This window comes from Centruroides sculpturatus, unplaced genomic scaffold, assembly GCF_000671375.1.
Source record: "Centruroides sculpturatus isolate CEXI.00-Female unplaced genomic scaffold, Cexi_2.0 scaffold103, whole genome shotgun sequence".
In the NCBI taxonomy this organism is placed as follows: domain Eukaryota; kingdom Metazoa; phylum Arthropoda; class Arachnida; order Scorpiones; family Buthidae; genus Centruroides; species Centruroides sculpturatus.
This window is the reverse complement of record NW_019384303.1, coordinates 714,800-740,624: the sequence shown is the minus strand read 5'-3', so window position 1 is coordinate 740,624 and position 25,825 is coordinate 714,800. Positions and strand designations below refer to the sequence as shown.

Below are 25,825 nucleotides of genomic sequence, written 5' to 3'. Positions count from 1 at the left end.
TTCCTGACCAATGCATATGATGCATATAAATTTTTTCTATATTTTGTCTAATAATTTGATGCTAATTTTATTCTAATAATCTAAATTTTTATGGAATAGAATTTTGTTATTTGTTATTTTGTGAATTATGTAAATTAAAAGATTAGTAAGTACATGTAGAAACTAAAAAAAAATTATATATTGAAATCTTATTTCTCTCAAATAAGGATATATTATGCTTTTTCATTAAATAAAAATGTAACTTTTTGTAATATCGAATTTTCTGTTTATTAACATTACATATCTAAGTTATTAATAAACAAGGAATGATGATTATATAAATATCTGGTTGCTAGACCATTTTTTACAGATTCATTATACTCTGATAAATTTATTTAACTATACATACATATATATTATCAGAGTATGATGAATCTGTAAAAAATGGTCTATTAACCACGTACACTCTTCAAAACTGAAATTGCAACACCATGAAGGAATGCATGTAACCACATGCAAATTGCTGGACCAGTAGAGGTGAGAAAGATGTGCAAGCGATTAAGTTTGCATATGGATCAGATCATGTGGTACCCAGTTTTGAGCTCTAAAGACCAGAAGCCAATTTGGGCTGTAAGTGCTATCAGTGATCAGTGTCACTGCAAACTTTACTGTTTGAGTGACAATTTTCGAACAATGAACAGTGAAATGTCATGAATAAACATCTCCAAACCCGATATCCAATATAATAAGACACCAACCAAATGCCGTAAATTAATCGGGCTATTTTTAATGAAAAATAATACATTAAAAATAGCCCGATTAATTTACGGCATTCGGTTGGTGTCTTATGAAATGTCATGAGTTTAAAAGGACAATTTAGCACAACCACTTCGAAGTGGTTGAGCTAAATTGTCCCCCCACACGCATTCTAACATCTGTGCATACAGTAAAATCCCAAATGTTTTTGCACTTCTCTATATTCAAGGTTTCCCAAGTCCAAAAGAGTAAAAATCTGGGAAGTCATTTTTTGACTGATCGTCATTTTTTTCTTTTGTTATAGACCTATACTGTATAATATATAAATATCAACATCTCATAGCCCGAGTAGTAAATACATCACCAAACGATCGCCTAAATATCGGGCTATAATACGGCTAATTAAATGATTGGAATAAAGTAATTTGACACTAGAGGTAGACGTTAGGCGCCATCTCTTAAGTAAATTAATAATTAAATAAATAAATCAATAAATAAATTTAGAATCTTCTGGAATAAAAGAACTGGCCCGGGGCGGGACTCGAACCCGCAGCCTCCGCTTGCCGTGCGGCGCGCTTACCAGTTACGCTACCCAGACCCTCGAGCTAGTCTTCGCTTCCAGAAGTATATTAGATTTAGATATAACCTTACTTGGTTAAATACATTACTGACTGATTCTAAATTTATTTATTGATTTATTTATTTAATTATTAATTTACTTAAGAGATGGCGCCTAACGTCTACCTCTAGTGTCAAATTACTTTATTCCAATCATTTAATTAGCCGTATTATAGCCCGATATTTAGGCGATCGTTTGGTGATATACTGTATAATAGCCACAAAAGTAATAATGACGACAATTCTGATTACTTTTTAAAAAAATACAAAATAAAACAATTTTGAAAAATTAATTAAACGTTAAAATTTGACACATCTATTTAATATATAAAATCATGTTTATTAACTTATTTGATGATGGCAATGGTATTTGGTAATCATGTATAAATAAAAACAGTAAATACATTTGTACACAAACAAATTAGTTTAATAAAAATGTTGTGCATAATATATGAGTATATTATCTAATATATAAGTATGCACATACATTAAACTAGAGGGGTTGGACAAAAATATGGAAACCCCTCGTGAAATGCACAGTTGAACGTAAATGTTGATTCTAGCCAAGCCTCTAGGTTGCACTGTTGTATTTGACTACTAACGACACCTGTGCAATTTTCTCAATACGTTGCACGTGTCAGTCATTGTTAGAACTGTGTTCTGTGTAGGTGGGAGTGCACAATGTCAGAGCTAAGTGAATTCAAATGTGGGCAAATTGTTGGTGCTTGTATGGTGAGTGCTTCCATAACCAAGGTGGCTGAAGTGTTTGGTGTGTCAAGAGGCACCATATCGAAGATTTATACTGCATACAGAACAAGCAGAAAAACATCATCCGCTAAGTCACAACACGGACAAAAGTGTGTGTTGAGTAATCAAGACAGACAGTCATCGAAGAGGATTGTGACAAAAAAAAAGAAGACTACAGCTGCAAAAGTCACTGCCAAACTGAATATGAAGCTCAGAAATCCTGTCAGCACCAAAACAGTTAGAAGGGAGCTCCATAAGCAGGGAATTTCAGGGTGAGCTGCAATTCCAAAACCATTTAATTAGTAATGCAAATGCCCATAAGAGGAAAAAGTGGTGCCAAAGCCATAAAATCTGGACTATGGAGCAATGGAAAAGAGTCATTTGGTTGGATGAGTCTTGTTTTAGGCTGTTTCCAACCTGTGGCCGAGTTTACATGGCAAATGCTGTCCCAAGCCTATGATGCAGACTGCTTGCTGCCAAGAGTGAAACATGGTGGGGGTTCAGTGATGATTTGGGAAGCCATATTGTGGTATTCCATGGGCCCCATGATTACTCTGCAAGGTCACATTACTGCCAAAGGTTATGTAACCATTTTGGGCAATTGTGTCCATCCCATGGTACAACATTCGTTCCCCAATGGTGATGCTGTGTTCCAAGACAACAGGGCGCCTGTTCACACAGCTCACATCATCCAAGACTGGTTTTGTGAGCGTGAGGGTGATTTGTTGCATCTCCTCTGGCCACTACAGTCACCAGACATCAATATTATTGGGCCTTTGTGGTCTACTTTGGAGAGACATGTGCATGATCGCTATCCACCTCCATCATCGTTACCTGAACTTACCACTATTTTGCAGGAGGAATGGTACAGGATTCCCTTGAAAACCATACAGGACCTGTATTTATCTATTCCAAGAAGACTGTAAGGTGTTTTGAATGTTAATGGTTTTCCTACATCGTATTAGGACTTAGTAATAGATTTCTTTTTGGTGTTTTCATATTTTTGTCCATCCCTTGTAAGTCAAGAATAAGAAATATAACATTTAGACTGGTAAAGAAAAAAGTTGCTTGTTTTGTCATGTTGATTAATTTATTATTTTCCATCTTTGTTATAAACTTAATTACAATTTTAAAAAAAGAATCACTTCTATTAAGTCAACATTCATGGAAGCTCTTAAATCAGATTTAATAATTCTAAGAGCGGAAAATAAACGTTCTACTGAAACATGGGTTGATGGCAATACTGTATCTTGGATAATGTCTGGATAGTGCAGTATTGCCATTTTAACATTCAGATTTGAATAACAGTCAATGTGATTTAATTTTTCTGGTGCATTGTAAAAATCATCATTAAATTTTGTAAGATTTCCTTTTCTGTCTGTGCTCATATTAGAACTTGAGCTTAAATTTGAGGGTAGAGACAAATTTTATAAAAAATTGTGAATGCTAATAACGAATAAAATATTCATCATCCTTTTATGTCTCACCCTATCGACCTTTAATTAAAAATCAAAATTTATTAGCATTAATGCCCCTTTATACACAAGCTACCGTGCCAAATTTCATTTCTTAAACATTACTCATTCTGAGATATTCTTTAATATCTTGGAACAGAGAATATAGAAATTAAACAAATTAGATGCCAACACACACACACACAAGTTTTTCCTTTTTATTTGACATTTTTTGGGTTCAGGAAGTCTTCAAACATGTAGATTTGCAAAAAAACTCTGAGGGTCAAATTTGACAAGATTTCAATAGTTTTCCGTTTTAGATACATAACAAGTTGGAAAATAAAAAAGAGTCAGAGTTGGTGGATTTTTGACGACTTAGACTAAAAAGCCAAAACTTCACGACTCTGACTCCACAGCCCTGATTGAAATATCATTACATAATTTTTTAAAAAATAGTAATATTTATGATGAATATTCTGAAAATTTATGGACTTTCAAGATTTTTAATTTTATCTTTGTAAGATATATGACATTTATGAATTGAGAAAATATAGTATATGTTTCATTGTTAACAATTTTATTTACAGCTTTGTTTGCAGTTCCAAAAAATTACAAGTTAGTAGCTGCTCCTTTATTTGAATTATATGATAATTCACAAGGATATGGACCAATTATATCTAGTTTACCCCAGTCATTAAGCAGGTAAGAAACTTGTCACTATAATAATTTTAATTTTCATATACTGTAGTATGTTGTTTTTATCATTTTAAATCTTTGTTGTTAAAATTTCTTATTAACTACTAAGTTTTCTGTACTGTATTTAAAATATATTTCTAAAGCCAGACAAATTGTTGAATTTGATTATATAGGCTATAATATGACTATGTAATTAATTAAACACTAAATAATTTGTTTACAGGTAAACAGTTTATTCAGTTTTTAATTATGTAGCTATGGGTGCGTTTACCTTTTGCTAACTTTCAAGCTCATCGAGCTGACACCTAGTACAGCCTGACGTCATACTAGCACACTTGTAAAAGTATACACAGTGATGGATGCCGCTATCTTCGAACATACTCCAAGCTTGTTGTAAATTCTTCGAGCACACTGAGCGTGCTAGGAATGCTAGCAATGATGTCATGGGTGCAAAAAGTAAATGCCGTGCTCATTGGTAGCTAACAAAAAGTATATTAGCACACTAGGGGCGAGAGCTAAAATTAAATGCACCCTATGTTAGCTTAATAATTCAGNGTAACTGAAGCGCCACTTGTAATCGTCCAATGCGCCATGTTTTGGCCACCCCTAATATAGGCTATAATATGACTATGTAATTAATTAAACACTAAATAATTTGTTTACAGGTAAACAGTTTATTTAGTTTTTAATTATGTAGCTATGGGTGCGTTTACTTTTTGCTAACTTTCAAGCTCATCGAGCTGACACCTAGTACAGCCTGACGTCATACTAGCACACTTGTAAAAGTATACACAGTGATGGATGCCACTATCTTTGAACAAACTCCAAGCTTGTTGTAAATTCTTCGAGCTCACTGAGCGTGCTAGGAATGCTAGCGATGATGTCATGGGTGCAAAAAGTAAATGCTGTGCTCATTGGTAGCTAACAAAAAGTATATTAGCACGCTAGGAGCGAGAGCTAAAATTAAATGCACCCTATGTTAGCTTAATAATTCGGCAGCTCTTTGGCTTAACTATAAATCAGGTTTTTGAATTTGTCTATATATACAGTATATATTTCTATATTGGATTTTAACCAATAAGATATTGTGATAAAATAAATGCTGTTAAAAAGTAAGAAACTAAGGTATTTCCTTAATTTCCTAAATCTTTTATCAATGTTATTTTAGTAAGTAAAATTAATAATTGAATAATAATATTTTTAGTCATAAAAGAAATTTAAGTCATGGCTGGTTAAATGTTGGTGCAATACATCAGAATATTGTAGTAATAAAAATAATATGTGGCTAAGATTCTAATTAGAAGAAAAGATCTTTCTGAAATACTTATTTAAGCTAATTTTTACTGTTAAAATTATACATTGTTTGATAAATATTCTGCATTAATTTTAATATTCATATTGATTTACAATAAATTTTAAACATAACTAAAAGATAACAGATATTTAAATAATGTCAAGAATTTTTAACAAAATTATGATATAAACAATACAAATTATATATCTATTAAATTAACTACAATAGTAATTGTGTTAATTGAATTGATTGGGAATCCTGTTATATTGGAAAGTAAATTAAAACAATAATAGATTGTCACTCAAAAGTTTTGAGTTTTTGTGTGAAAAAGATCAAAGTTTTATATAAAATTATTTAAAGAAATTAACTTTTAAATTTTATTGATTGGTGTAGTTTTTAAAAATAAGCCATCTTTAATCAGTACTGATGCTAATGTCAGCAAATAATCTTTCTATGTAAGTCAGTTGTATTATTGATTATCTTACTAGAGTATTCTTTGTTTTATTTTTATTTATTGCTTAAATTATGAACATTTGATTTCCTTTTTCATTCATTATGCATTTAGTAAATAACCATCTTATGTCTTACAATAGAATTGTTTATTCAGAAAAATGGAGAAGAATGGAGACTTGTAAATGTTACTGTGCAGTTGCAAAACTGTACAAAAGAAGCTTGATATTTATGGGGGTTATGTTTTGTAATAGTTTCATTTATAATGATAAAAATTAGTAATAATAACAGCTGTTGAACTTCCTCCATGCAAAAGATCTACAATTTCAGTTGTTTTTATTTTTTTCTTTTTGTCTTGTTTCATTATTGTTGTTGATCCTTCCCTGAATTTTAACTTAATGAATATGAAAAATGGTTTCTAATAATAAACTGTGAATAAATGAAATGTGCAAATAAAGAGTGTGCAAATATGAAGCTTTTATTCCATCCATCTATTTTCTTGAATAAAATATATATAATATAAAATACAGCAATAGCAGTTTGTTAATCTGATAACTACAGGACTAGAATGATGCCAGATTATCAAAAATGCTGGGTGATTACTGAATGTTTTTGTATTTATACAAAATTTGATAAGTTGTATGTGATTTGAATGCTGCAGAATTGCATGCACAGTTTGTATCAGCACATGCTGCTGTATGCTTCAAATTTATTTATGCACATTAATCAGTCTGAAGATGATAAGTGCAGGATTGTACTGTATTAAGATTGATTGAAAAACTTGCAAAAATGTCAATGACTACATTTTTGTGCAACATAAATATTCACATGATTCATATGCTTGTAATGATTATTTTTTAGACATTTATTGCACACACGATTCATAGAAGCTGTATATGTTCTGATTATGATAAATCTAACATGTAACAATGTGCATGACTGCACCCTTACCTTTTCTGTCCAGGGTTTTCAGTTCACCATATGCCAAAACAAATTCCAATTTAAAGAATGCTAGTATGCTGGATTATCATCAGATAGTTCTGGATGATTATCAGCTACTTAGCACACTTACTTCATAAAGATCTTATGATCCCTGGTTATCATAGAACCATCATTGTTATTGTAAAAAATCTCATTTTGGTGACTGTTATTATTAATTGCATACTCCAGCTCATTGGTAGACTTTTCTCTACCTATAAATAAAGGCATCACTATATTTGGAAAAATTAGCACATCTAAGGGTAATACAGACAATGTAACAAGAAGTGAACAGCACATTGAACATATAATTTTTGGTTAATCACAAATATTTTTATTGTAATTTTGTCATTGTATAAAAGTTTTCTATTTTAAAAATGAGTAACTAATTAAAAATAAAATGAAACCTTAGAGCTGCCTACCTTTGTCAGACAAAATTATACTTGATCCAGTTTGTTTTTTCTTCACATAATGCATACAGAAAACAATCATCTTGTTGGTGACAAACTAAGGTTTTTAACAATTTCTTCCTGAAATTTCTTTTCCTCAACAACTTTTGGGCATCTGGTATGTTTTATATCCTTTATTTCAAAATTTCCCAAATGAAACTTTCGAAATCACATTTGACATTCTCAACATTTAGGAGTATCTTCCCCATACACTACAAGTATTTTTTATTGTTTGTATAGTGTTATATGCTTTACAAAACTTAAAAAGCATACATGACATGCATTTTATCTGCAAACATATTGATCTGATTTTGCATAAAAAGTGAAATAAAGTTGTAAAATAAGCTTCTAAAACAAAGAATACAATAACACATTAACAGTAATGTGTTAAATTTCACAACTATCTTAATTAAACTGCATATCTACTGTATATCACAAATCACTCTCAGCACAAAAATAGCAAATTCACCAACATCTTATTTGCTGAGAAAAACATAACTATGTTAAGTAAAGACAGCTGTTAATTAAAACTGCATTAATTAAAACTTTTGCTGTGTATATAAAGGGATTATCACAATTAATTTCACACATTAATCAAATCCCATGTTAAGCAAGGGATACCTGTAGTTACTATTTGCACATCACTACTAATTCAAAGAATCAGGATATCATCTATGTAATGCTTGTAGTGAAAAATGTCTTGGTGTCTTTAAGGATGATGCTTGCTTGAAATTAATTAACTTGTTTGCATAATGATCCTGAAGCTGAACTATTCATAGATACAATACAATGGATAACATCATTATGTCATTTGCATTAAGTGATAATTTACTTTTGGTTGTTGATTGTACAAGCCTTTTCTGTATAAGTTATCATTAAATTGGAAAGACAACATTGGCAAATAATATCCATTAGTTTTAAGATAATCATCCTTTCTAGAATAAAGCTGGCTAATTAGAAATTGAAAGTATAACTGTCTTTTGGTCATGTTTTATATGTTTTAACATGTGAATTACCACAAAAGTTTGTTAGAATACATTACTTCCACAGATTGTCATTAGTGTCTGAAGATTTCTTTAACAATCTATAGAACTGGATCATCAACTTTACCAAAATATCTCTTGCAGGACAAATCTTTTTATTGTTGCTCTGCTCTCTGTTGCTACTCCAAGTTCAGTTTGCAAAATTTGAAAACCAGGAACAAAGTTAAGGTCAGTACTAGATAAATGTAGTTCTCCTGCTATCCTAATTAAAAATACTCTCCAGAAGAGTATTGAGAAGAAAATCATTATCTACATATGTACAGTAGCAAACCCTTGGAACTCATTGATAGGTTATGTAACATTCACCTTGACAATGAAGAAGTGATCATGATCACCATTATGGACTTTGACTTGCTCTACCTGTCTGTTTATATAAAGCGATGCTTCTATTGTCTCATGGACTTTCTCTTAAACCCTGAACTACACATGCATCGTAAGCAAGTGTTGGAGCTAGCTCATCTAATGTGTTATTTTTCTTTCTTTGGTTTCACTGGTAACACCCATCTGCAGGGCCATGGGAAGCTTGTTTTCATGTATCATTTGTGCACTAGTCGTAAGAACTTTAGAGCAGGAAGTCATTAATTAAGGACTACAAACAACATATGCTTTTGTATACCAGAAATGTAAATGACATCCTTATAATACAATGCAGGAAACCTGGCATGCAGCAAATACTGGATAGCTTCAACAACAACTCTTATGGTCTTACTTTGCATCTAGAACAGATGTGCCACTTTCTGTATACTTCCTGGACATAGACATCACATTAAGAAACATAGGATCTCCATTAAAGTATACAGGAAACCTGCAAACAACTCTCTTTAAATATCTAAAGAATTTCACAACCCTTTTAATACAGATTGGCACTCTCCAATCATCCATTAGAATGGTATTCACACATTGCTCTGAATCGAGAGAGAGAGGAACTTGCTTACATTATCAGAATTGTGATAGAACAAGGGTATGTGGATAGTACTGTATGAAATTAATACAAAAAATATTCAAGTACACAACATAATGATAGTCAGCCTGAGGGAAACAAGGAGTTTTTAGTTTTTAACAACAAAGAACTTAATACAATATGCAAATGGATAATTACGACTGTCCATTAATTTTTAAACTCCTTAGAAACAACAAAGAATCACTTGACCCAAAAAGAGTCCATGGCAAATACTGTATCCCTGTTCTCAATCAGTTTCAACACCCAATTGGAGTATACAGGGACTCCCACATGCTCTATTTCAACCAGAATAAAGGAGCACCAACATAAGGAAAGGGAATCTGATGACAGCTGGCAGCCTATTTGGTCAAAAACAATGGGGTCACCTCCAAGGGACAAGGATGATGAGGAAAGTACATGATACATGACCTTTATATGCTTATAAGCACAGAGCAACTAGAAATTTACAAACTGGCACTAAATAAAAAGTAATTAACCATAAGGATGCCAACTCAATACCCAGTGCAAAGAGAATGTGTTATAAAAATGATCAAGGCATTTTAAACATAAACTCCGTTAAGTGGATAAAGACTCAAGTCAAATAAGAAATTACTTTGACAATATCAATTAGTCATATATCTCTTGTAATTTTGACAAATATCATTGGAGTATTTGGCCAAAAGCACTATAAAAAATTGTACTTTGTTCATTCCAAACTTATGTTTGATTTTGTAATTTTAAGTTTGGCTTAAACTAGACAATATTGAAGCAAATTGGTCAAAGGCAACATTGAAAAAAATTAATTAATTGTCACAGGGTCGATCTCCCAGTCATTAATTCAATACTACTTTATGTCATGCCCTTCAACAGAAAGTAGGGTATGATATAGAACACCAAAGGGTATGACAATTCCTGTGTCATACTCTTCGGCAACTCTCAGATCCAAGAAGTTGGATTTTCAGACAAAAATTGGTGACATTCATGTGTATTTAAAAGTTCCTGAAAGGAGCATGTGCTATAGGCCACAAAGAAGTCCTTGCATGTGTTTGTACAGTGATCTTTGTTTTGTATCATCTATGTCTTCACTATGCTGGAATTATGAAACAAAAAGCTGTTTGATAGATTTTCATAGATGTANATTCTTTTTCGAAATTGAATAATGAATTTTTGTTTCAGGAAAATCAATTTGCTCCAGTTTCCTAGAAAAAAGACTACTTTAAAACAATTTTTTCCTTTATATAAAGGGATCTAAATGCCTATTTAAAGCCTAGGATTTATACACAAACCGAGCTATAGTTTAAGGCCTCGCAATACGATGCTAGGGCCTTACACTTTTAATTTATTACTTCATGGAGGGGAGAGGTCTCATATATTATAGAACAGGGCCTCAACAGATCAAAATCTGCATATATTTTAAACAAAAATTATCAATTTAAATTTGTTATTTTAATAATATTTTAATATAATATAGGCCTATATATATATATCAGTAAGTTCTGTGATGGATATTAAAGTTATCAAAAACATATAAATATGCACAAAAAAAATAATTATAGACCTAATTATGAAGATTTAATTTATTTCAGAGGTCGAAAAGAAAATAAATTAAATGTCTAGAACAGTTTTTAAAAGTAAAAAATTACCAATCAATTTTATTTTCTCTCTTCTCGGTAATTGAATTACCTAACAAGAAAAACAAAGTATAATAAATTATCGAAATGTAATTTTCATTAGATTATTTTATTAAAACAATTTTCGATTTTATGACTTTTTTTTCCCCTTCTCTCTTTCTCTCTTTATCCTGTATCAAATGAAGAAAAATATTGTATGATTATAATATCCGTATGCAGTGTCCAGATTTCAACGTGTCTGCAACCTTTTGACATTATCCTTTATATAATGAAGTACAAAAGAGTGTGTAGGTAGAAGAAATAATTCAAAAAATATCCGGCTTTAAATAATGTAGACTTTATAGTTTACTGTTTATTGTAATGTGAATTTTTATAGAGTACAGTCTTCAGTACACTATACTAACCATTAAAATAAAATAATAATGTAAAACAAAACTATTTAAAACAAACTACATTCTGTATAACAATTTCCAAATAGTGGACAAGAAGTCTGCAACATGATAGTTAACACAAGCCTAATCTTTACTTGCTTTGTAAATTTCTAGAACTTCCAACTGTTTTAGGATATTTGTGTTTTTAGTTCCAACTATCTTAGCATTAATCCAAGATGACTTTGTTTGTTAGCAAATGCCAATAGGGCAGTGTTGGTTAGACCTTCATTCCCAGACCATTTATGTTTTTTAATATTTTTTTTAATACTAATTTTCTTGTTGTATTTGAATAGTGTTCCTTTTTTTTTAATTTTAAGTTGTGTATATTCTATTTCATTTATGTGTTTGACAACTGAAGAAGATTTATTAAACTGGATTGAAAACATTTTTGGCTCATTAAATTTTACTTGCTGGACTGATCCAATACTCCAGCAAGTAAAATTTATAAGGTTTGTTTCTGAGTTCTTTCTCCAGTTTCTATTGTTTATTTTACACTGATTCCCATGTTCAAGAATAATTGGGACCGAATCCTTCAAGAACATCACATTCTTGAACTTTGAGTTCCATTTTCAATGTCATCGCTGAAATTCAAAAATGATGGTTTTGTGAATTTAAAACAGAGCAAAAGCAATGGTGATTTGATATTTCATCCCTATTTGATGTTATTAACATAGTTGTTATTGGTGCTTCCAGTATGACTCTGAAACAAAATGCCAAAGCATGTGATGGAAAACAAGATTTTTATCAAAACAAAAAAATGCAAATTTGATGATTTCAGATCAAAACAATACTTGTTTAGTTTTTGATTATAAGAGTATAGCTTACTTTGAATTTTCTAAATGAAGTTAAATGGTAACATAACATTACTATTTAAAAATGCTAACAAGTTATGTAAATCTATTTGTAATAAGCTATCTGAACGTACCTACCTTGCACCACAATAATGCTGACATTGTGTATGTTGTAGTAGCTGTTAATGAGAATCTGACTAAAAATCAATTACAGAATTGAACTATCCTTCATATTTGCCAAACTTAATTTTCCCAAACTGATTTTCCCAAACTTTGGCTGTTTCCAAAACTACAAAGTACTCTGAAACGATTTTCTGATATTTATTTCTATGTGATAAAAGAATTAAAAAATATTCCAAAGAACAAGTTTGATAATAAACCAAATGATTGCCATAATTAATTTGTCCTTTTTTCACTACTATTAATAAGTACAAGTTTGAAAAATGCTTTGAAGTGGAAACATTGTTTAAAGTGCATTGCTGTCAAAAAGGATTATTTCAAAGAATTATAGCAGCCATTAGTATGTAAGTAAATTAATAATATAATTTTTAGAGATGCATTCCATGAATTATTAATAAATCATCAAACCATTAAGTCATATTATGTAGAGATAAAGCAGGAGGAGTGTAATATCTGTCTATATATAAAATTAAATTTATTTAGAAGACAGTCTGACAGAATTAAAGTATAGATATATACAGGCTTCTAAAGAATGGCCATTCAGTCATATATAATATTTGTATATGTCTTAACAAGAGGATGACACAATCATGATGTCAGTGTGAGATGCATTTTTAGATACAGTTTGATACTTTTACATTTGTTTTCCATTACCTGCAGTCATAGGTGAACATGTATCCACTAGTGCAGGGGTTCTCAATATTTTGACTGGGTTGGACAGATTGTAAACTTCAAAATATTTGGCAGGCCAAAAATGGAAATAAGACACATGGAAAGAAAAACAATGTATACTAATTGCACAAAATAATAGTTTTTTATTTATGACAATAACTCATTTTTCTTATAAGTTATTTCTTAACAAGTTTATTTTTTAAAATGAATAATTTTAAATTATAATTTATAATTATAATAGTATAATTTTAAATGTTCTTTTCATAAAGTGAAAATTATCTGATATGAATTTAAGATGGCAGATGGTCCAATATCATGGGCTACATTTTCAGAAGCCACATTTTGAGAGTTCCTTCACCAGTGGATCTAAAATAATTTAAAATATATAAATGAAAATCAAGAAAAAAAATAATGAAAAAAGTGATACTGTGTNCTTTAATTTGAGTATGTTTTTCGCGTTGGAACGAATTATTTGGTTTTACATGTAATCGTATGGGAAAAGATGATTCACCTTACGACATTTTCATGATACGATCTCAGTTTCGGAACGGATTAATTTCGTATCCTGAGGTACCACTGTATATTCTTATTAGTTACTAGAATTCTTTTTAAGGAAGAGTGAAGCTTAATAGGCAAAACAAAATCAAATTTATGAAGTAAATTTGATAACTGTTTGGAGATTGAATTTAAGTAAGATATAGAAAATTCACTGAAATATTGATTTAGGATTGATATACTTAATGTGATAATTTAATATCTTGAATAGCCACATAGTGTTATGCTATGGCAAAATCAGATCTGATGTGTTTGGACAAGTGTGTGTGTGATTGCCTCAAGGATTATCAAAATGATCAAGTCAGTTAAAAATGATGCTAGAATTAGATTTATATGTTTATATTACTTTGGTGAAAAAAATGAGTGACAGAAATTTAGTACAGCATATTAATATCAAGTTTTTTGCAAAGTAAGGGAAAAGTGCAATAAGTAAAACTAGGCTTGTTAAAAGTGGTTTGTGGTGACAATGTCCTGAAAAAATCTAGTGCAGTGGTTTCTCAGCTTTTTGCAGTCTGTGTAGCCCTTTCATGAAATGGAAAGTTGCAGATATCTCTAAACATTGATAAATTGGAAATAATTCTAGAATAATATCAAATGTTTCAAAAGTTGCCTCCTTAATCATTGGTTTATAGTTGTTGAATCACTTATTTTAGCAATATAGACACAATTAATAGAAAAGATAGATTAAATTAAACTCTGAACTCAGACATTTAGAAATTATAAAATATCATAAAGGTCATAAAAATGTTAAATTTAGCAACTTAATGGACTTGGTTGTAAAAAATTTTTAATTATCTAGTTATAAACTTCTTTTAAACTGAAAAAAAATATTGTTTTAAGATTACATTTGACAGTCATTGCAGATTTTTTTTTTCATATCTGTAAATACTTCATGTACCCCAGATTGGAAAATGTTGATGTAATTGTTTGAATGGCAGTAGTAGTTTAGAGTGATGAGAAGAAATGAAAGATAGCACAGGCATTGGACAATGAAAACTCAAAGAATATGTGAGAATATGGAAAGTGTAATGTTTAGTTTGTTCCTACAGGTGAAATATGCAATTGATGGTGGAAGAATTAAAAAACAGAAGAATAAATGAAGATTCGGAAAGGAAAAAAATTCAAAAATGATGGTTTCGTGAATTTAAAACAGAGCAAAAGCAATGGTGATTTGATATTTCATCCCCATTTGATGTTATTAACATAGTTGTTATTGGTGCTTCCAGTATGACTNACTCCAGCAAGTAAAATTTATAAGGTTTGTTTCTGAGTTCTTTCTCCAGTTTCTATTGTTTATTTTACACTGATTCCCATGTTCAAGAATAATTGGGACCGAATCCTTCAAGAACATCACATTCTTGAACTTTGAGTTCCATTTTCAATGTCATCGCTGACTCATGGCGCGACAGGATTGGTCAAATATTGCGACCAATAGCGAATATTGTACAAACCGTTGAGTTTAAACGAGCTGCGGACCTACTAAAAACCATTTATTTAACGTCCAGTTTACAGTAGTATGTAATCTCCAATTTCCTGAAAGCTCAAAACCTTTCATGAAAGTTGAAATTTTGGTACATCCAATCTTGAATGATCAAATTCCTGAATGACGACTTCCATGAACATTGAGGGGTGGTGTACTTGACAAATCATGTGATAACTCATGATGCTGTGATGCTCTTATAAAAGTGCCAATATCATGCTGTCTGTTAATTGGTAAAGTGCTGAAACAACATCTTATATTTATGAACATTACTATGAAATGATTATACTCTTAGAGTGTAACTATGCAGACGTAAGCAAGTGAATTTCCTGAGCAAGTGAGAATATGTGGTGAGAAGAGGCAAGATTCAATAAATATCAAACCCTCTCAGATAGGCGCGAGAACAAGAAATTTGCTTTCACCAGCAAGATTTCTCACTTCTCACTTGTGCATGGTTTTCTTTTGCGAGAACTATATTGCTCACAACCTCTTGCTCGCTACTAAATTCATGTCTGCATACTCACACCTTTATACTTTATGGAAAATGAGATGAAATTCAGGAAAGCTAGCACAGAGATTCCGCAAGCACTTTCTAGCTGCAAGACCTATACATATAACAATTTTGAATGTAATATACATTACTTGATACAAACCTGTAATGCAATTGGGGATTGTGGCTTGTCTTCACAACATTGAAGTTTTTGTGTACTTTCATACATATCTAAATGCAAGCATAGATGAAGCAGAAAAACAATGTGCAGCAGTCACAAATACTGTATATCAAATGTTACATTGCCATGACATGTACTCATTCAACTGCTATCTGCAACTGGCACAACATGCAGTGGATGATGAATAGCAATTTGACTAATGGTGTAATATGAGCTTAAATTTATGCCAGAATAAACCACAACTGCTCAAGCACATTTTATGGACTGATGGGGCATATTTTCCTGGCATGAAGTGTGTAACTGTCATAATGTGCACCATTGGGTACAGCATGCCTCATGATGCATGCAAAATATGTGACAAATAAGTTTTACATGAAACATCTAGTATGTCATCTAGAGTGGCAGTTTCCAACTTCCTTTAATTGCAGATCCTTTTACCTTACTAAAAAATTTTGAAACCTGACAAACTTTACTGATTATAAATAAAAAACAAATCTAAAAATATCAGTATTCAATATGTACCCAATAATACTGCATGATTTTAGTAAGCTGTAGATGTGTGTGAGAAATGGTTTTAGGACAATGATGCCAGATATGCTGTGTGTCACCCATAACATCACCATCAAATGCTCTACATCTGTTATTGCCTCTGAAGTAGTTGTTTTGAACATGTATTACAGCAAATTAAATTTGTTTTTTACTAATTTTTACAATGTTAGTTTTTATCCTTTAGATCAGAGATTCTTTGTATCATGATAAATTTTCTTAACATGATTCCTTTTTGTTATTCTTGTGCTTGGGAGAGATGAGAAGATTTATATACTTTCTTGAAACTACTGTGAAATTTATACATATCCAATTTTTGAAAAAATAAATGAATTAATTAATTTTACTATAAGCATTGTAATGGAACCAATGTACTGGTACCTTATGTATGTACTTGTGCAAATGTTATTGAGATGTCTTTTGCATTTTGATAAATGTTAAAGTTAACATCCTGATTATTTTATTTAGATAGCTATCCCTAATTAAAAAGTGATACTTTCATAAATTAATGATAATGAAAGCATAATTCATAACTCAAAAATTATGATTATAAAATTAAACTTATTTTATTTTTATTAGACTGTCAGAAAAGACCAGAGTTTTTCACTTCTGTTCTAAACATATTGAAAATTTTGAAATAATAGTCATAACATAACAAGTTAGAGTCATTGTTTCGTTGGAATAAAGAATAACAACATAACTTGACATTTATAAGTGTGAAGTTATATTTAAAATGAAATAAATGTGTAATAAATACAGTGGTACCTCAGGTTACGAACGCCCCAGCATACGAAATTTTCAGGATACGACATGAAATTCGAACATATTTTTGCTCCACGATACGAACAAAAACTCACCATACGACGTTACATTAGTTCGCATTTTTCATTTGTTTTTCTTACTACAGTTATTTTTTTAAATGTATTACTTGGCTTTAATTCAAGTATGTTTTTCGCGTTGGAACGAATTATTTGGTTTTACATGTAATCGTATGGGAAAAGATGATTCACCTTACGACATTTTCATGATACGATCTCAGTTTCGGAACGGATTAATTTCGTATCCTGAGGTACCACTGTATATTCTTATTAGTTACTAGAATTCTTTTTAAGGAAGAGTGAAGCTTAATAGGCAAAACAAAATCAAATTTATGAAGTAAATTTGATAACTGTTTGGAGATTGAATTTAAGTAAGATATAGAAAATTCACTGAAATATTGATTTAGGATTGATATACTTAATGTGATAATTTAATATCTTGAATAGCCACATAGTGTTATGCTATGGCAAAATCAGATCTGATGTGTTTGGACAAGTGTGTGTGTGATTGCCTCAAGGATTATCAAAATGATCAAGTCAGTTAAAAATGATGCTAGAATTAGATTTATATGTTTATATTACTTTGGTGAAAAAAATGAGTGACAGAAATTTAGTACAGCATATTAATATCAAGTTTTTTGCAAAGTAAGGGAAAAGTGCAATAAGTAAAACTAGGCTTGTTAAAAGTGGTTTGTGGTGACAATGTCCTGAAAAAATCTAGTGCAGTGGTTTCTCAGCTTTTTGCAGTCTGTGTAGCCCTTTCATGAAATGGAAAGTTGCAGATATCTCTAAACATTGATAAATTGGAAATAATTCTAGAATAATATCAAATGTTTCAAAAGTTGCCTCCTTAATCATTGGTTTATAGTTGTTGAATCACTTATTTTAGCAATATAGACACAATTAATAGAAAAGATAGATTAAATTAAACTCTGAACTCAGACATTTAGAAATTATAAAATATCATAAAGGTCATAAAAATGTTAAATTTAGCAACTTAATGGACTTGGTTGTAAAAAATTTTTAATTATCTAGTTATAAACTTCTTTTAAACTGAAAAAAAATATTGTTTTAAGATTACATTTGACAGTCATTGCAGATTTTTTTTTTCATATCTGTAAATACTTCATGTACCCCAGATTGGAAAATGTTGATGTAATTGTTTGAATGGCAGTAGTAGTTTAGAGTGATGAGAAGAAATGAAAGATAGCACAGGCATTGGACAATGAAAACTCAAAGAATATGTGAGAATATGGAAAGTGTAATGTTTAGTTTGTTCCTACAGGTGAAATATGCAATTGATGGTGGAAGAATTAAAAAACAGAAGAATAAATGAAGATTCGGAAAGGAAAAAAATTCAAAAATGATGGTTTCGTGAATTTAAAACAGAGCAAAAGCAATGGTGATTTGATATTTCATCCCTATTTGATGTTATTAACATAGTTGTTATTGGTGCTTCCAGTATGACTCTGAAACAAAATGCCAAAGCATGTGATGGAAAACAAGATTTTTATCAAAACAAAAAAATGCAAATTTGATGATTTCAGATCAAAACAATACTTGTTTAGTTTTTGATTATAAGATTATAGCTTACTTTGAATTTTCTAAATGAAGTTAAATGGTAACATAACATTACTATTTAGAAATGCTAACAAGTTATGTAAATCTATTTGTAATAAGCTATCTGAACGTACCTACCTTGCACCACAATAATGCTGACATTGTGTATGTTGTAGTAGCTGTTAATGAGAATCTGACTAAAAATCAATTACAGAATTGAACTATCCTTCATATTTGCCAAACTTAATTTTCCCAAACTGATTTTCCCAAACTTTGGCTGTTTCCAAAACTACAAAGTACTCTGAAACGATTTTCTGATATTTATTTCTATGTGATAAAAGAATTAAAAAATATTCCAAAGAACAAGTTTGATAATAAACCAAATGATTGCCATAATTAATTGGTCCTTTTTTCACTACTATTAATAAGTACAAGTTTGAAAAATGCTTTGAAGTGGAAACATTGTTTAAAGTGCATTGCTGTCAAAAAGGATTATTTCAAAGAATTATAGCAGCCATTAGTATGTAAGTAAATTAATAATATAATTTTTAGAGATGCATTCCATGAATTATTAATAAATCATCAAACCATTAAGTCATATTATGTAGAGATAAAGCAGGAGGAGTGTAATATCTGTCTATATATAAAATTAAATTTATTTAGAAGACAGTCTGACAGAATTAAAGTATAGATATATACAGGCTTCTAAAGAATGGCCATTCAGTCATATATAATATTTGTATATGTCTTAACAAGAGGATGACACAATCATGATGTCAGTGTGAGATGCATTTTTAGATACAGTTTGATACTTTTACATTTGTTTTCCATTACCTGCAGTCATAGGTGAACATGTATCCACTAGTGCAGGGGTTCTCAATATTTTGACTGGGTTGGACAGATTGTAAACTTCAAAATATTTGGCAGGCCAAAAATGGAAATAAGACACATGGAAAGAAAAACAATGTATACTAATTGCACAAAATAATAGTTTTTTATTTATGACAATAACTCATTTTTCTTATAAGTTATTTCTTAACAAGTTTATTTTTTAAAATGAATAATTTTAAATTATAATTTATAATTATAATAGTATAATTTTAAATGTTCTTTTCATAAAGTGAAAATTATCTGATATGAATTTAAGATGGCAGATGGTCCAATATCATGGGCTACATTTTCAGAAGCCACATTTTGAGAGTTCCTTCACCAGTGGATCTAAAATAATTTAAAATATATAAATGAAAATCAAGAAAAAAAATAATGAAAAAAGTGATACTGTGTGAATTCAATCTTTTAACCTTGAAAGAAATGGGCTATTACAACTGTTGCATTTCATCTTTCTATGATAACTTATATGCTAATAAGAACTACAAAAGTTCCCAATTTTAGACATTAATATCTTGAAAACTAAGGTCCACTGAATGAAATGCTGAAGCATTGATCAGTTAATTTTTTGATGTGTATTCATAATGTTAAAGCCTAGCAAAATTCATGACTGTGTCCTCTCTTGTGAGTGGTAATTACATCTATTAGTACTGTAAATAAAAGAATTTACACTACTTTTTTAGAGAAAGCACTAGCTTTATTTTTTATTTTCTATTAGATGAAGATAAGTTAACTGCTAATTAATTTACAGGTTAGAAACAGTGAATTATTAAAGAAACGGCTGATATTTCACCAATGTTATTTTACTTATGTAAAGTCAAGATAATATCACTTGCTTATACCCTTCAGTACTATTGTTTGACATTATCATATTGGCATTATCATATTAAAGACTTTACTTCTTTAAAATCATAATTAAAATAAATTAAATAATAATGTTAGTAATAACTACACTGCTGGCCATTAAAATTACAACACCAGGAAAGAATGATCATATGAAAGGAAGAAGAGGTTGGGATATTCAAATGATTAGTATTTCAGTGCATTTAGACAATGCAGGAGGGACAAACGACATCTGAAGCACTGCATAAAAGAAAAGTTGTGCAGTGGATTTCTCATTCGGAAATTGCTTTGTAACGTTGGGGTTCCATCAGAATATCGTGTTATGCCTCGAATAAGAAGAAGAAATGCTTACCAGCAAATGTTGGAATTCGATAGAGGCAGGATCATTGACTATCAAGAATGTGGATTATCGTTCCGTGATATTGCCACTCGCACTGGGCGAAATCCAACCACTGTCATGTGAATATGGAATCGATGGGTTGCTGAGGGTCTTACTTAACAGCATGCAGGATCTCAATGACCTCCCATGACTAACGCTCGTGAGGACAGACGTATTGTGAGATCAGCCATGCAAAACTGTACAACCACATCACAGACCATTAGTCAGGAAATGAGCTTGTTTGCAGCATGTCCAGTATCAGCTTGTACGGTGCGACGATGTTTGCAGCAGTGTGTCAGCACAGCGACCATTACCTCGGCTTCCCTTGACAATGCAGCATAGAGAGAGACAGTGACTCTGGTGCACCCAATGACAAAGCTGGATACAGGAGTGGAACAATGTTTTTTTTTTTTTTCAGAAGAGTCCCGGTTCTGCGTGCAGCAGCATTCTGATGGCCATATACGTGTCTGAAGGCTCCGAGCAGACCGCTCATCGCCTGCTTGCATTTGATATTGGCTAGGGGCCCTGCACCTGGTGTGATGATATGGGCAGCCATTGGGTACACGACACGCATATCTCTAGTTCGGATCGATGGTAATTTGAATGCAGATCGGTACATTTCTGACATCTTACATCCAGTGGTTGTGCCCTATCTTCGAGGCCTGCAAAATGCCATCTTCCAACAAGATAATGCAAGACCTCATGTTGCATGTTGTGTTCTGACCTTCCTCGATACAGAGGATATTCAATTGTTGCCCTGGCCTGCATGGTCTCACCAATCTCTCAAATGGATCTCTCACCAATTGAAAACATCTGGTCATGGGTTGCTGAGAGACTGGCCCGCCACCCCTCTCCTGCTAATACAGTTGATGAAATATGGCATAGACTTGAAGCAACATGGAATGAATTGTCCGTTTCTGTCATCCAAGCCCAGTTTGACTCCATGCTTAAACGGATAAGGGCCATTTTAGCCGCTGGGGGTGGCAACTGTGTCTACTAATTTCGCACCCTTGTAAATCCCCAAACTGCTTGCAAATTTAATCATTTTGTCTTTATGCCATACTGTTTATGTACAATAAATATCTTTTTTTTTTTATTTGCTTTCCTTCTTGGTGTTGCAATTTTAATGGCCAGCAGTATATTATATGTTTGTATCTTTCACAAAAACAAGGTATTTGTAGGTTTTTTTTATTATTATTGAATTATATTTTATTAGCTTAGATCCATTAACAATAAAGGTTGTTTTATTTTCCGAAATAAATTCTTCATTAATTTAATTTTATTGTGACTAAATGATTTTAACACATTGATTTTGATTTTAAATGATATTCATGAAGAATATTGATTTAGTAATGTGTACAATATACACATGATCTTTGCTTCCTTGAATTCAAATACTTTATTTATTATTAGCACCTGAAGAAGAACGTGGAAGTTCAAAAATGTTAGTGGCAAACTTTCTCTTTTTTTTTTTTTTTTTTTTTTTTGTCGCACACTAGTCATCGGTTCACAGGGTACATTTTTTACTACACCCTGGTGTTGTGTGTTGTTGTTTATTATTAGCATTGATAAACAAACAATGTAATTGTATCAACATTGAGTAAATGATCTAAAATATGTAATTACCAACAACCAACATGAATTAGATTTAACTAATCTAAAAACAAATGTTTTCCTCTGTTTTTAACTGTCATCATCAGGTTTAGAACTAATAGAATGCTTGTTAATAGAACAAAAATTTAAACATTTTTTTACATGTCATGAAAATATGTGCATGCTCAATGTTGCATTTAACAAGGTTCTTCAAACTGGATTACAATTTTAGAAAATACCTGGTTTATAACTTAACTTCAAATCTATTGTAAGTCAAAGCATGCCCTCCACATGATTGCTAGTGAATCCATTTCTTTAAAATTAATTGCCATTCCTCTCTTAAATTCTTTGAATATTTCTAGTCATTCAAGATATTTCATGTTGGCTGGGTCATTGCAGCTTTGTAGGGCATCCTCAAATTTAACTTGCCCATCATTATCAACAGTAAAAGAAGCTAATGCAGTAGTGGAAAGATCCTTCTGAATTGTGTATTTATGTTCCTTGATCCTCATTTTTAGACCATGATCAATAGCTCCAATATATTCATATGGACAGTCCATATGAATATATTGGAGTTCTTTAATACTACTATTTACTATACTAAATCTACTATCAAAATCAAATACAGTCAATTCTGTTTAATTGGGCAGCTGCTTTATTGGGCCAAATCTCAAAGAACGGAAACCAAACTAATAAATTAATACAATATTTAATTGCTTAATTGGGACAGTAGCATAAAAGGAATTTAGCAATTTTTGATATATTTTAGTAATCTTCAGAAAATATGTAGGCACTACGTATACTAATGTCGTGTAGTCCTAACAGTTGGCAGAGACAAGGTGATTTTGTCTTTTGTTCGGGCAGTTTGGTTTTTCTGGAGGAGGTCAATACAGAGGGACATATCAGAAGGGAATTTTGTCTGAGGCAGACCTGAATGTGAGTTACTGACCTGCTCTGGATTGGACCGGATGATCACCTTAAAAGCAAATGGACAAAGATTGCCAGACAATTTTTCGAGGACTCGTGACTGAGTTAGAAAACAGCTAAGTTCCCTTGGAAGATATTGTGTGCATAATTACATCTAGATTCAGATGATTGTTGAGGCCATCATTGAGCTGACAGATTCTACAGACACCAGCCAAAGTTGCTCATCTCCAAGTAAAAGAAACTGTGCTCAAAAGAAGACCGTAAAATGACTTTTGGACAAACCCTTTTCTTTCTCCCTTTTTAGTTAGAACATGTTCTAACTAAAAAGAAAGAAAGGAAAAATTGCTCGATCAGAAATGGATTGAATAGTCAATCCTTGTGTATGTCACTACCAATATTTGGCAACACTAGCATTATGTGAATCAGTTATCTATTGACATGAGTCTGGCAAATTTATAGTACAAATATTTTCTGTATTTTGGTTTAATAAAGCATTAAAATAGGTACCTAATTATTATTTTTTACCTACTTATTTATTTACCTACATATTACGTATTTTATTATAGAATTTATTATTAGTTCGTTTAATTGGGACAGCTGCTTAATTGGACTAAAATGGATTAGTCCCAATGTGTCCCAATTAAGCAGAATCGACTGTAATAGGGTGTATAGCTTACACCCTGGTGCTTTGTTGTCATTTTCCTCATGTTTTTCGTTCATTAAGTCTACATACAAGTTGGATTGTGTTTATATTTGAAAGCAGTGTTTACATGTTTAGTGAGTTTTGTGTGTGCCTGGTGTAACTTTGGATCATATTCAAGGATGATGCATTTTCAATTTCTTGATCCTGGCCTTACTTTTTCATTCTTATGTGGATATTTAATGTTATTTTATACTTTACGTGTTAAGCTGTTGAGTTTTGAGCAGTAACCATACCTTATTGACATGTTCTTTATATGCTCTAATTTATCTAATGGGTCTTAAAATTGAAGCAATTCTAAAACACACTGTTTTATACAATTGCTGATTGTTAGAGATGGAAGGTATAAAGAATGAGTTATGAGAGGGTTTTTGATATACCTATGTGACTACTGATCCCTGTCTGAGTGTAATGATGAGGTCTAGGTAGTGGACTTCATCATTACACTCAGACAGGGATATTCTATTGTTTTGTCATAAGAGAATGGAATCCAGTAGTTGTTTGGTGTAATATAAATTTATTTGAGTTATGTTTGTTTATAAGAGAATATTAAGCACCATAGAGAATTGATATAATTGAGATATTAAGAAATGTAGAGAATTGTAATATTAAGCACCAATGAGATTTTATTAAAACTCTTATGTTACTAGCAACTTTTATAATAGTATCATTAACAGAGTATTAAGTAAGAGATGCAGATACATTTGATCAGCAGTTAAGTAAAAAAAAACTTGTAAATTGCATATCAGTCAAATTATCCTTGTCACTATTTTAATTACAACATTTGATTTGTTTCTGAGTCAAAATCATTTAATGTTTTTTGTGACTACCTTGTCTTCAATTACAATTACATACAGAATGTAATGTAACAATCAATGTTAGTTGTTAGGATGAGAAGGTAGTTCTTGTAAACATTAAATTACTTTAATTCCTTGAAAGAAGACTAAGTTTTGTTATTTATTTAATTTATACTTATTGAATATTTTGCTAAATTATATTATATTAAATATACAGTTTTAATCTGTTTATGAAAACAATTTATGAGATTATTTTTGAAGATTACTAATTTATTCATTTCAAAATTTTGAATTTATAGACGAAAGACTATCAGTACTTGCTTTGAGGTGCTTTGCTATGATTCTTCTCAATTATATTTTGTTTATTTTTGACACTATCTAGCCTTGCTCTTAAGATTTTGAAGGTTGTTTTATTCATCCATTTATTTTTACTTTGCATCTTTTTTTTAGGTGTGTCACTATTGTGCACTTAATAAATGGTAGTGCAAATATATTTATAGACTTTTATATGCATTAACAATTGGGGAAAAGACTGTGTTTTGTTTTAAGGGAACATTTTCTTTATGGCAGTGTCTGGAACTTACCACGTTAGAAAAATATACCTGTATTTAAGTTAATGTTTTTCTACAGAAAAAAATATGAAGAATTAAAAGATGTTGTGTAGATATTTATTAGATATTCAAGGGTATTGATGAGATGTGAATTTGCATTACATTTCAATTCTGTATTTTCAGTTTGAGATCTCAGCAGATATATTTAATTTATATAAATTTAAAGATGATCCTTATCTAATTTTGGGACTGCCTGTAACATATGACATGATTAAATTTGCATAAAAAAATGTTTTGATTTGTTTCATAATGATACTAGATAATAATGCATGCAATAATTAAGAAATGATATTGACAAAGTTATAGCTTAATGTAATATATTAAAAAATATATTATATAAATATATAA

General features: G+C 30.9%; 1 protein-coding gene across 2 annotated transcripts in view; it reads left to right on the top strand.

Moving 5' to 3' along the window:
• Nucleotides 1-25,825, top strand: part of LOC111618034 (cleavage and polyadenylation specificity factor subunit 5-like) — a 59,567-nt gene that overhangs the window by 32,306 nt on the left and 1,436 nt on the right. The window contains exon 7 of one of the 2 annotated variants that reach the window (XM_023359454.1): nt 4,142-4,256. In XM_023359454.1, coding sequence (XP_023215222.1) covers nt 4,142-4,256 — 115 coding nt within the window. Of the gene's footprint in view, nt 1-4,141; nt 4,261-25,825 lie in introns of those variants that run through there. The other variant, XM_023359461.1, reaches the window with a different exon arrangement.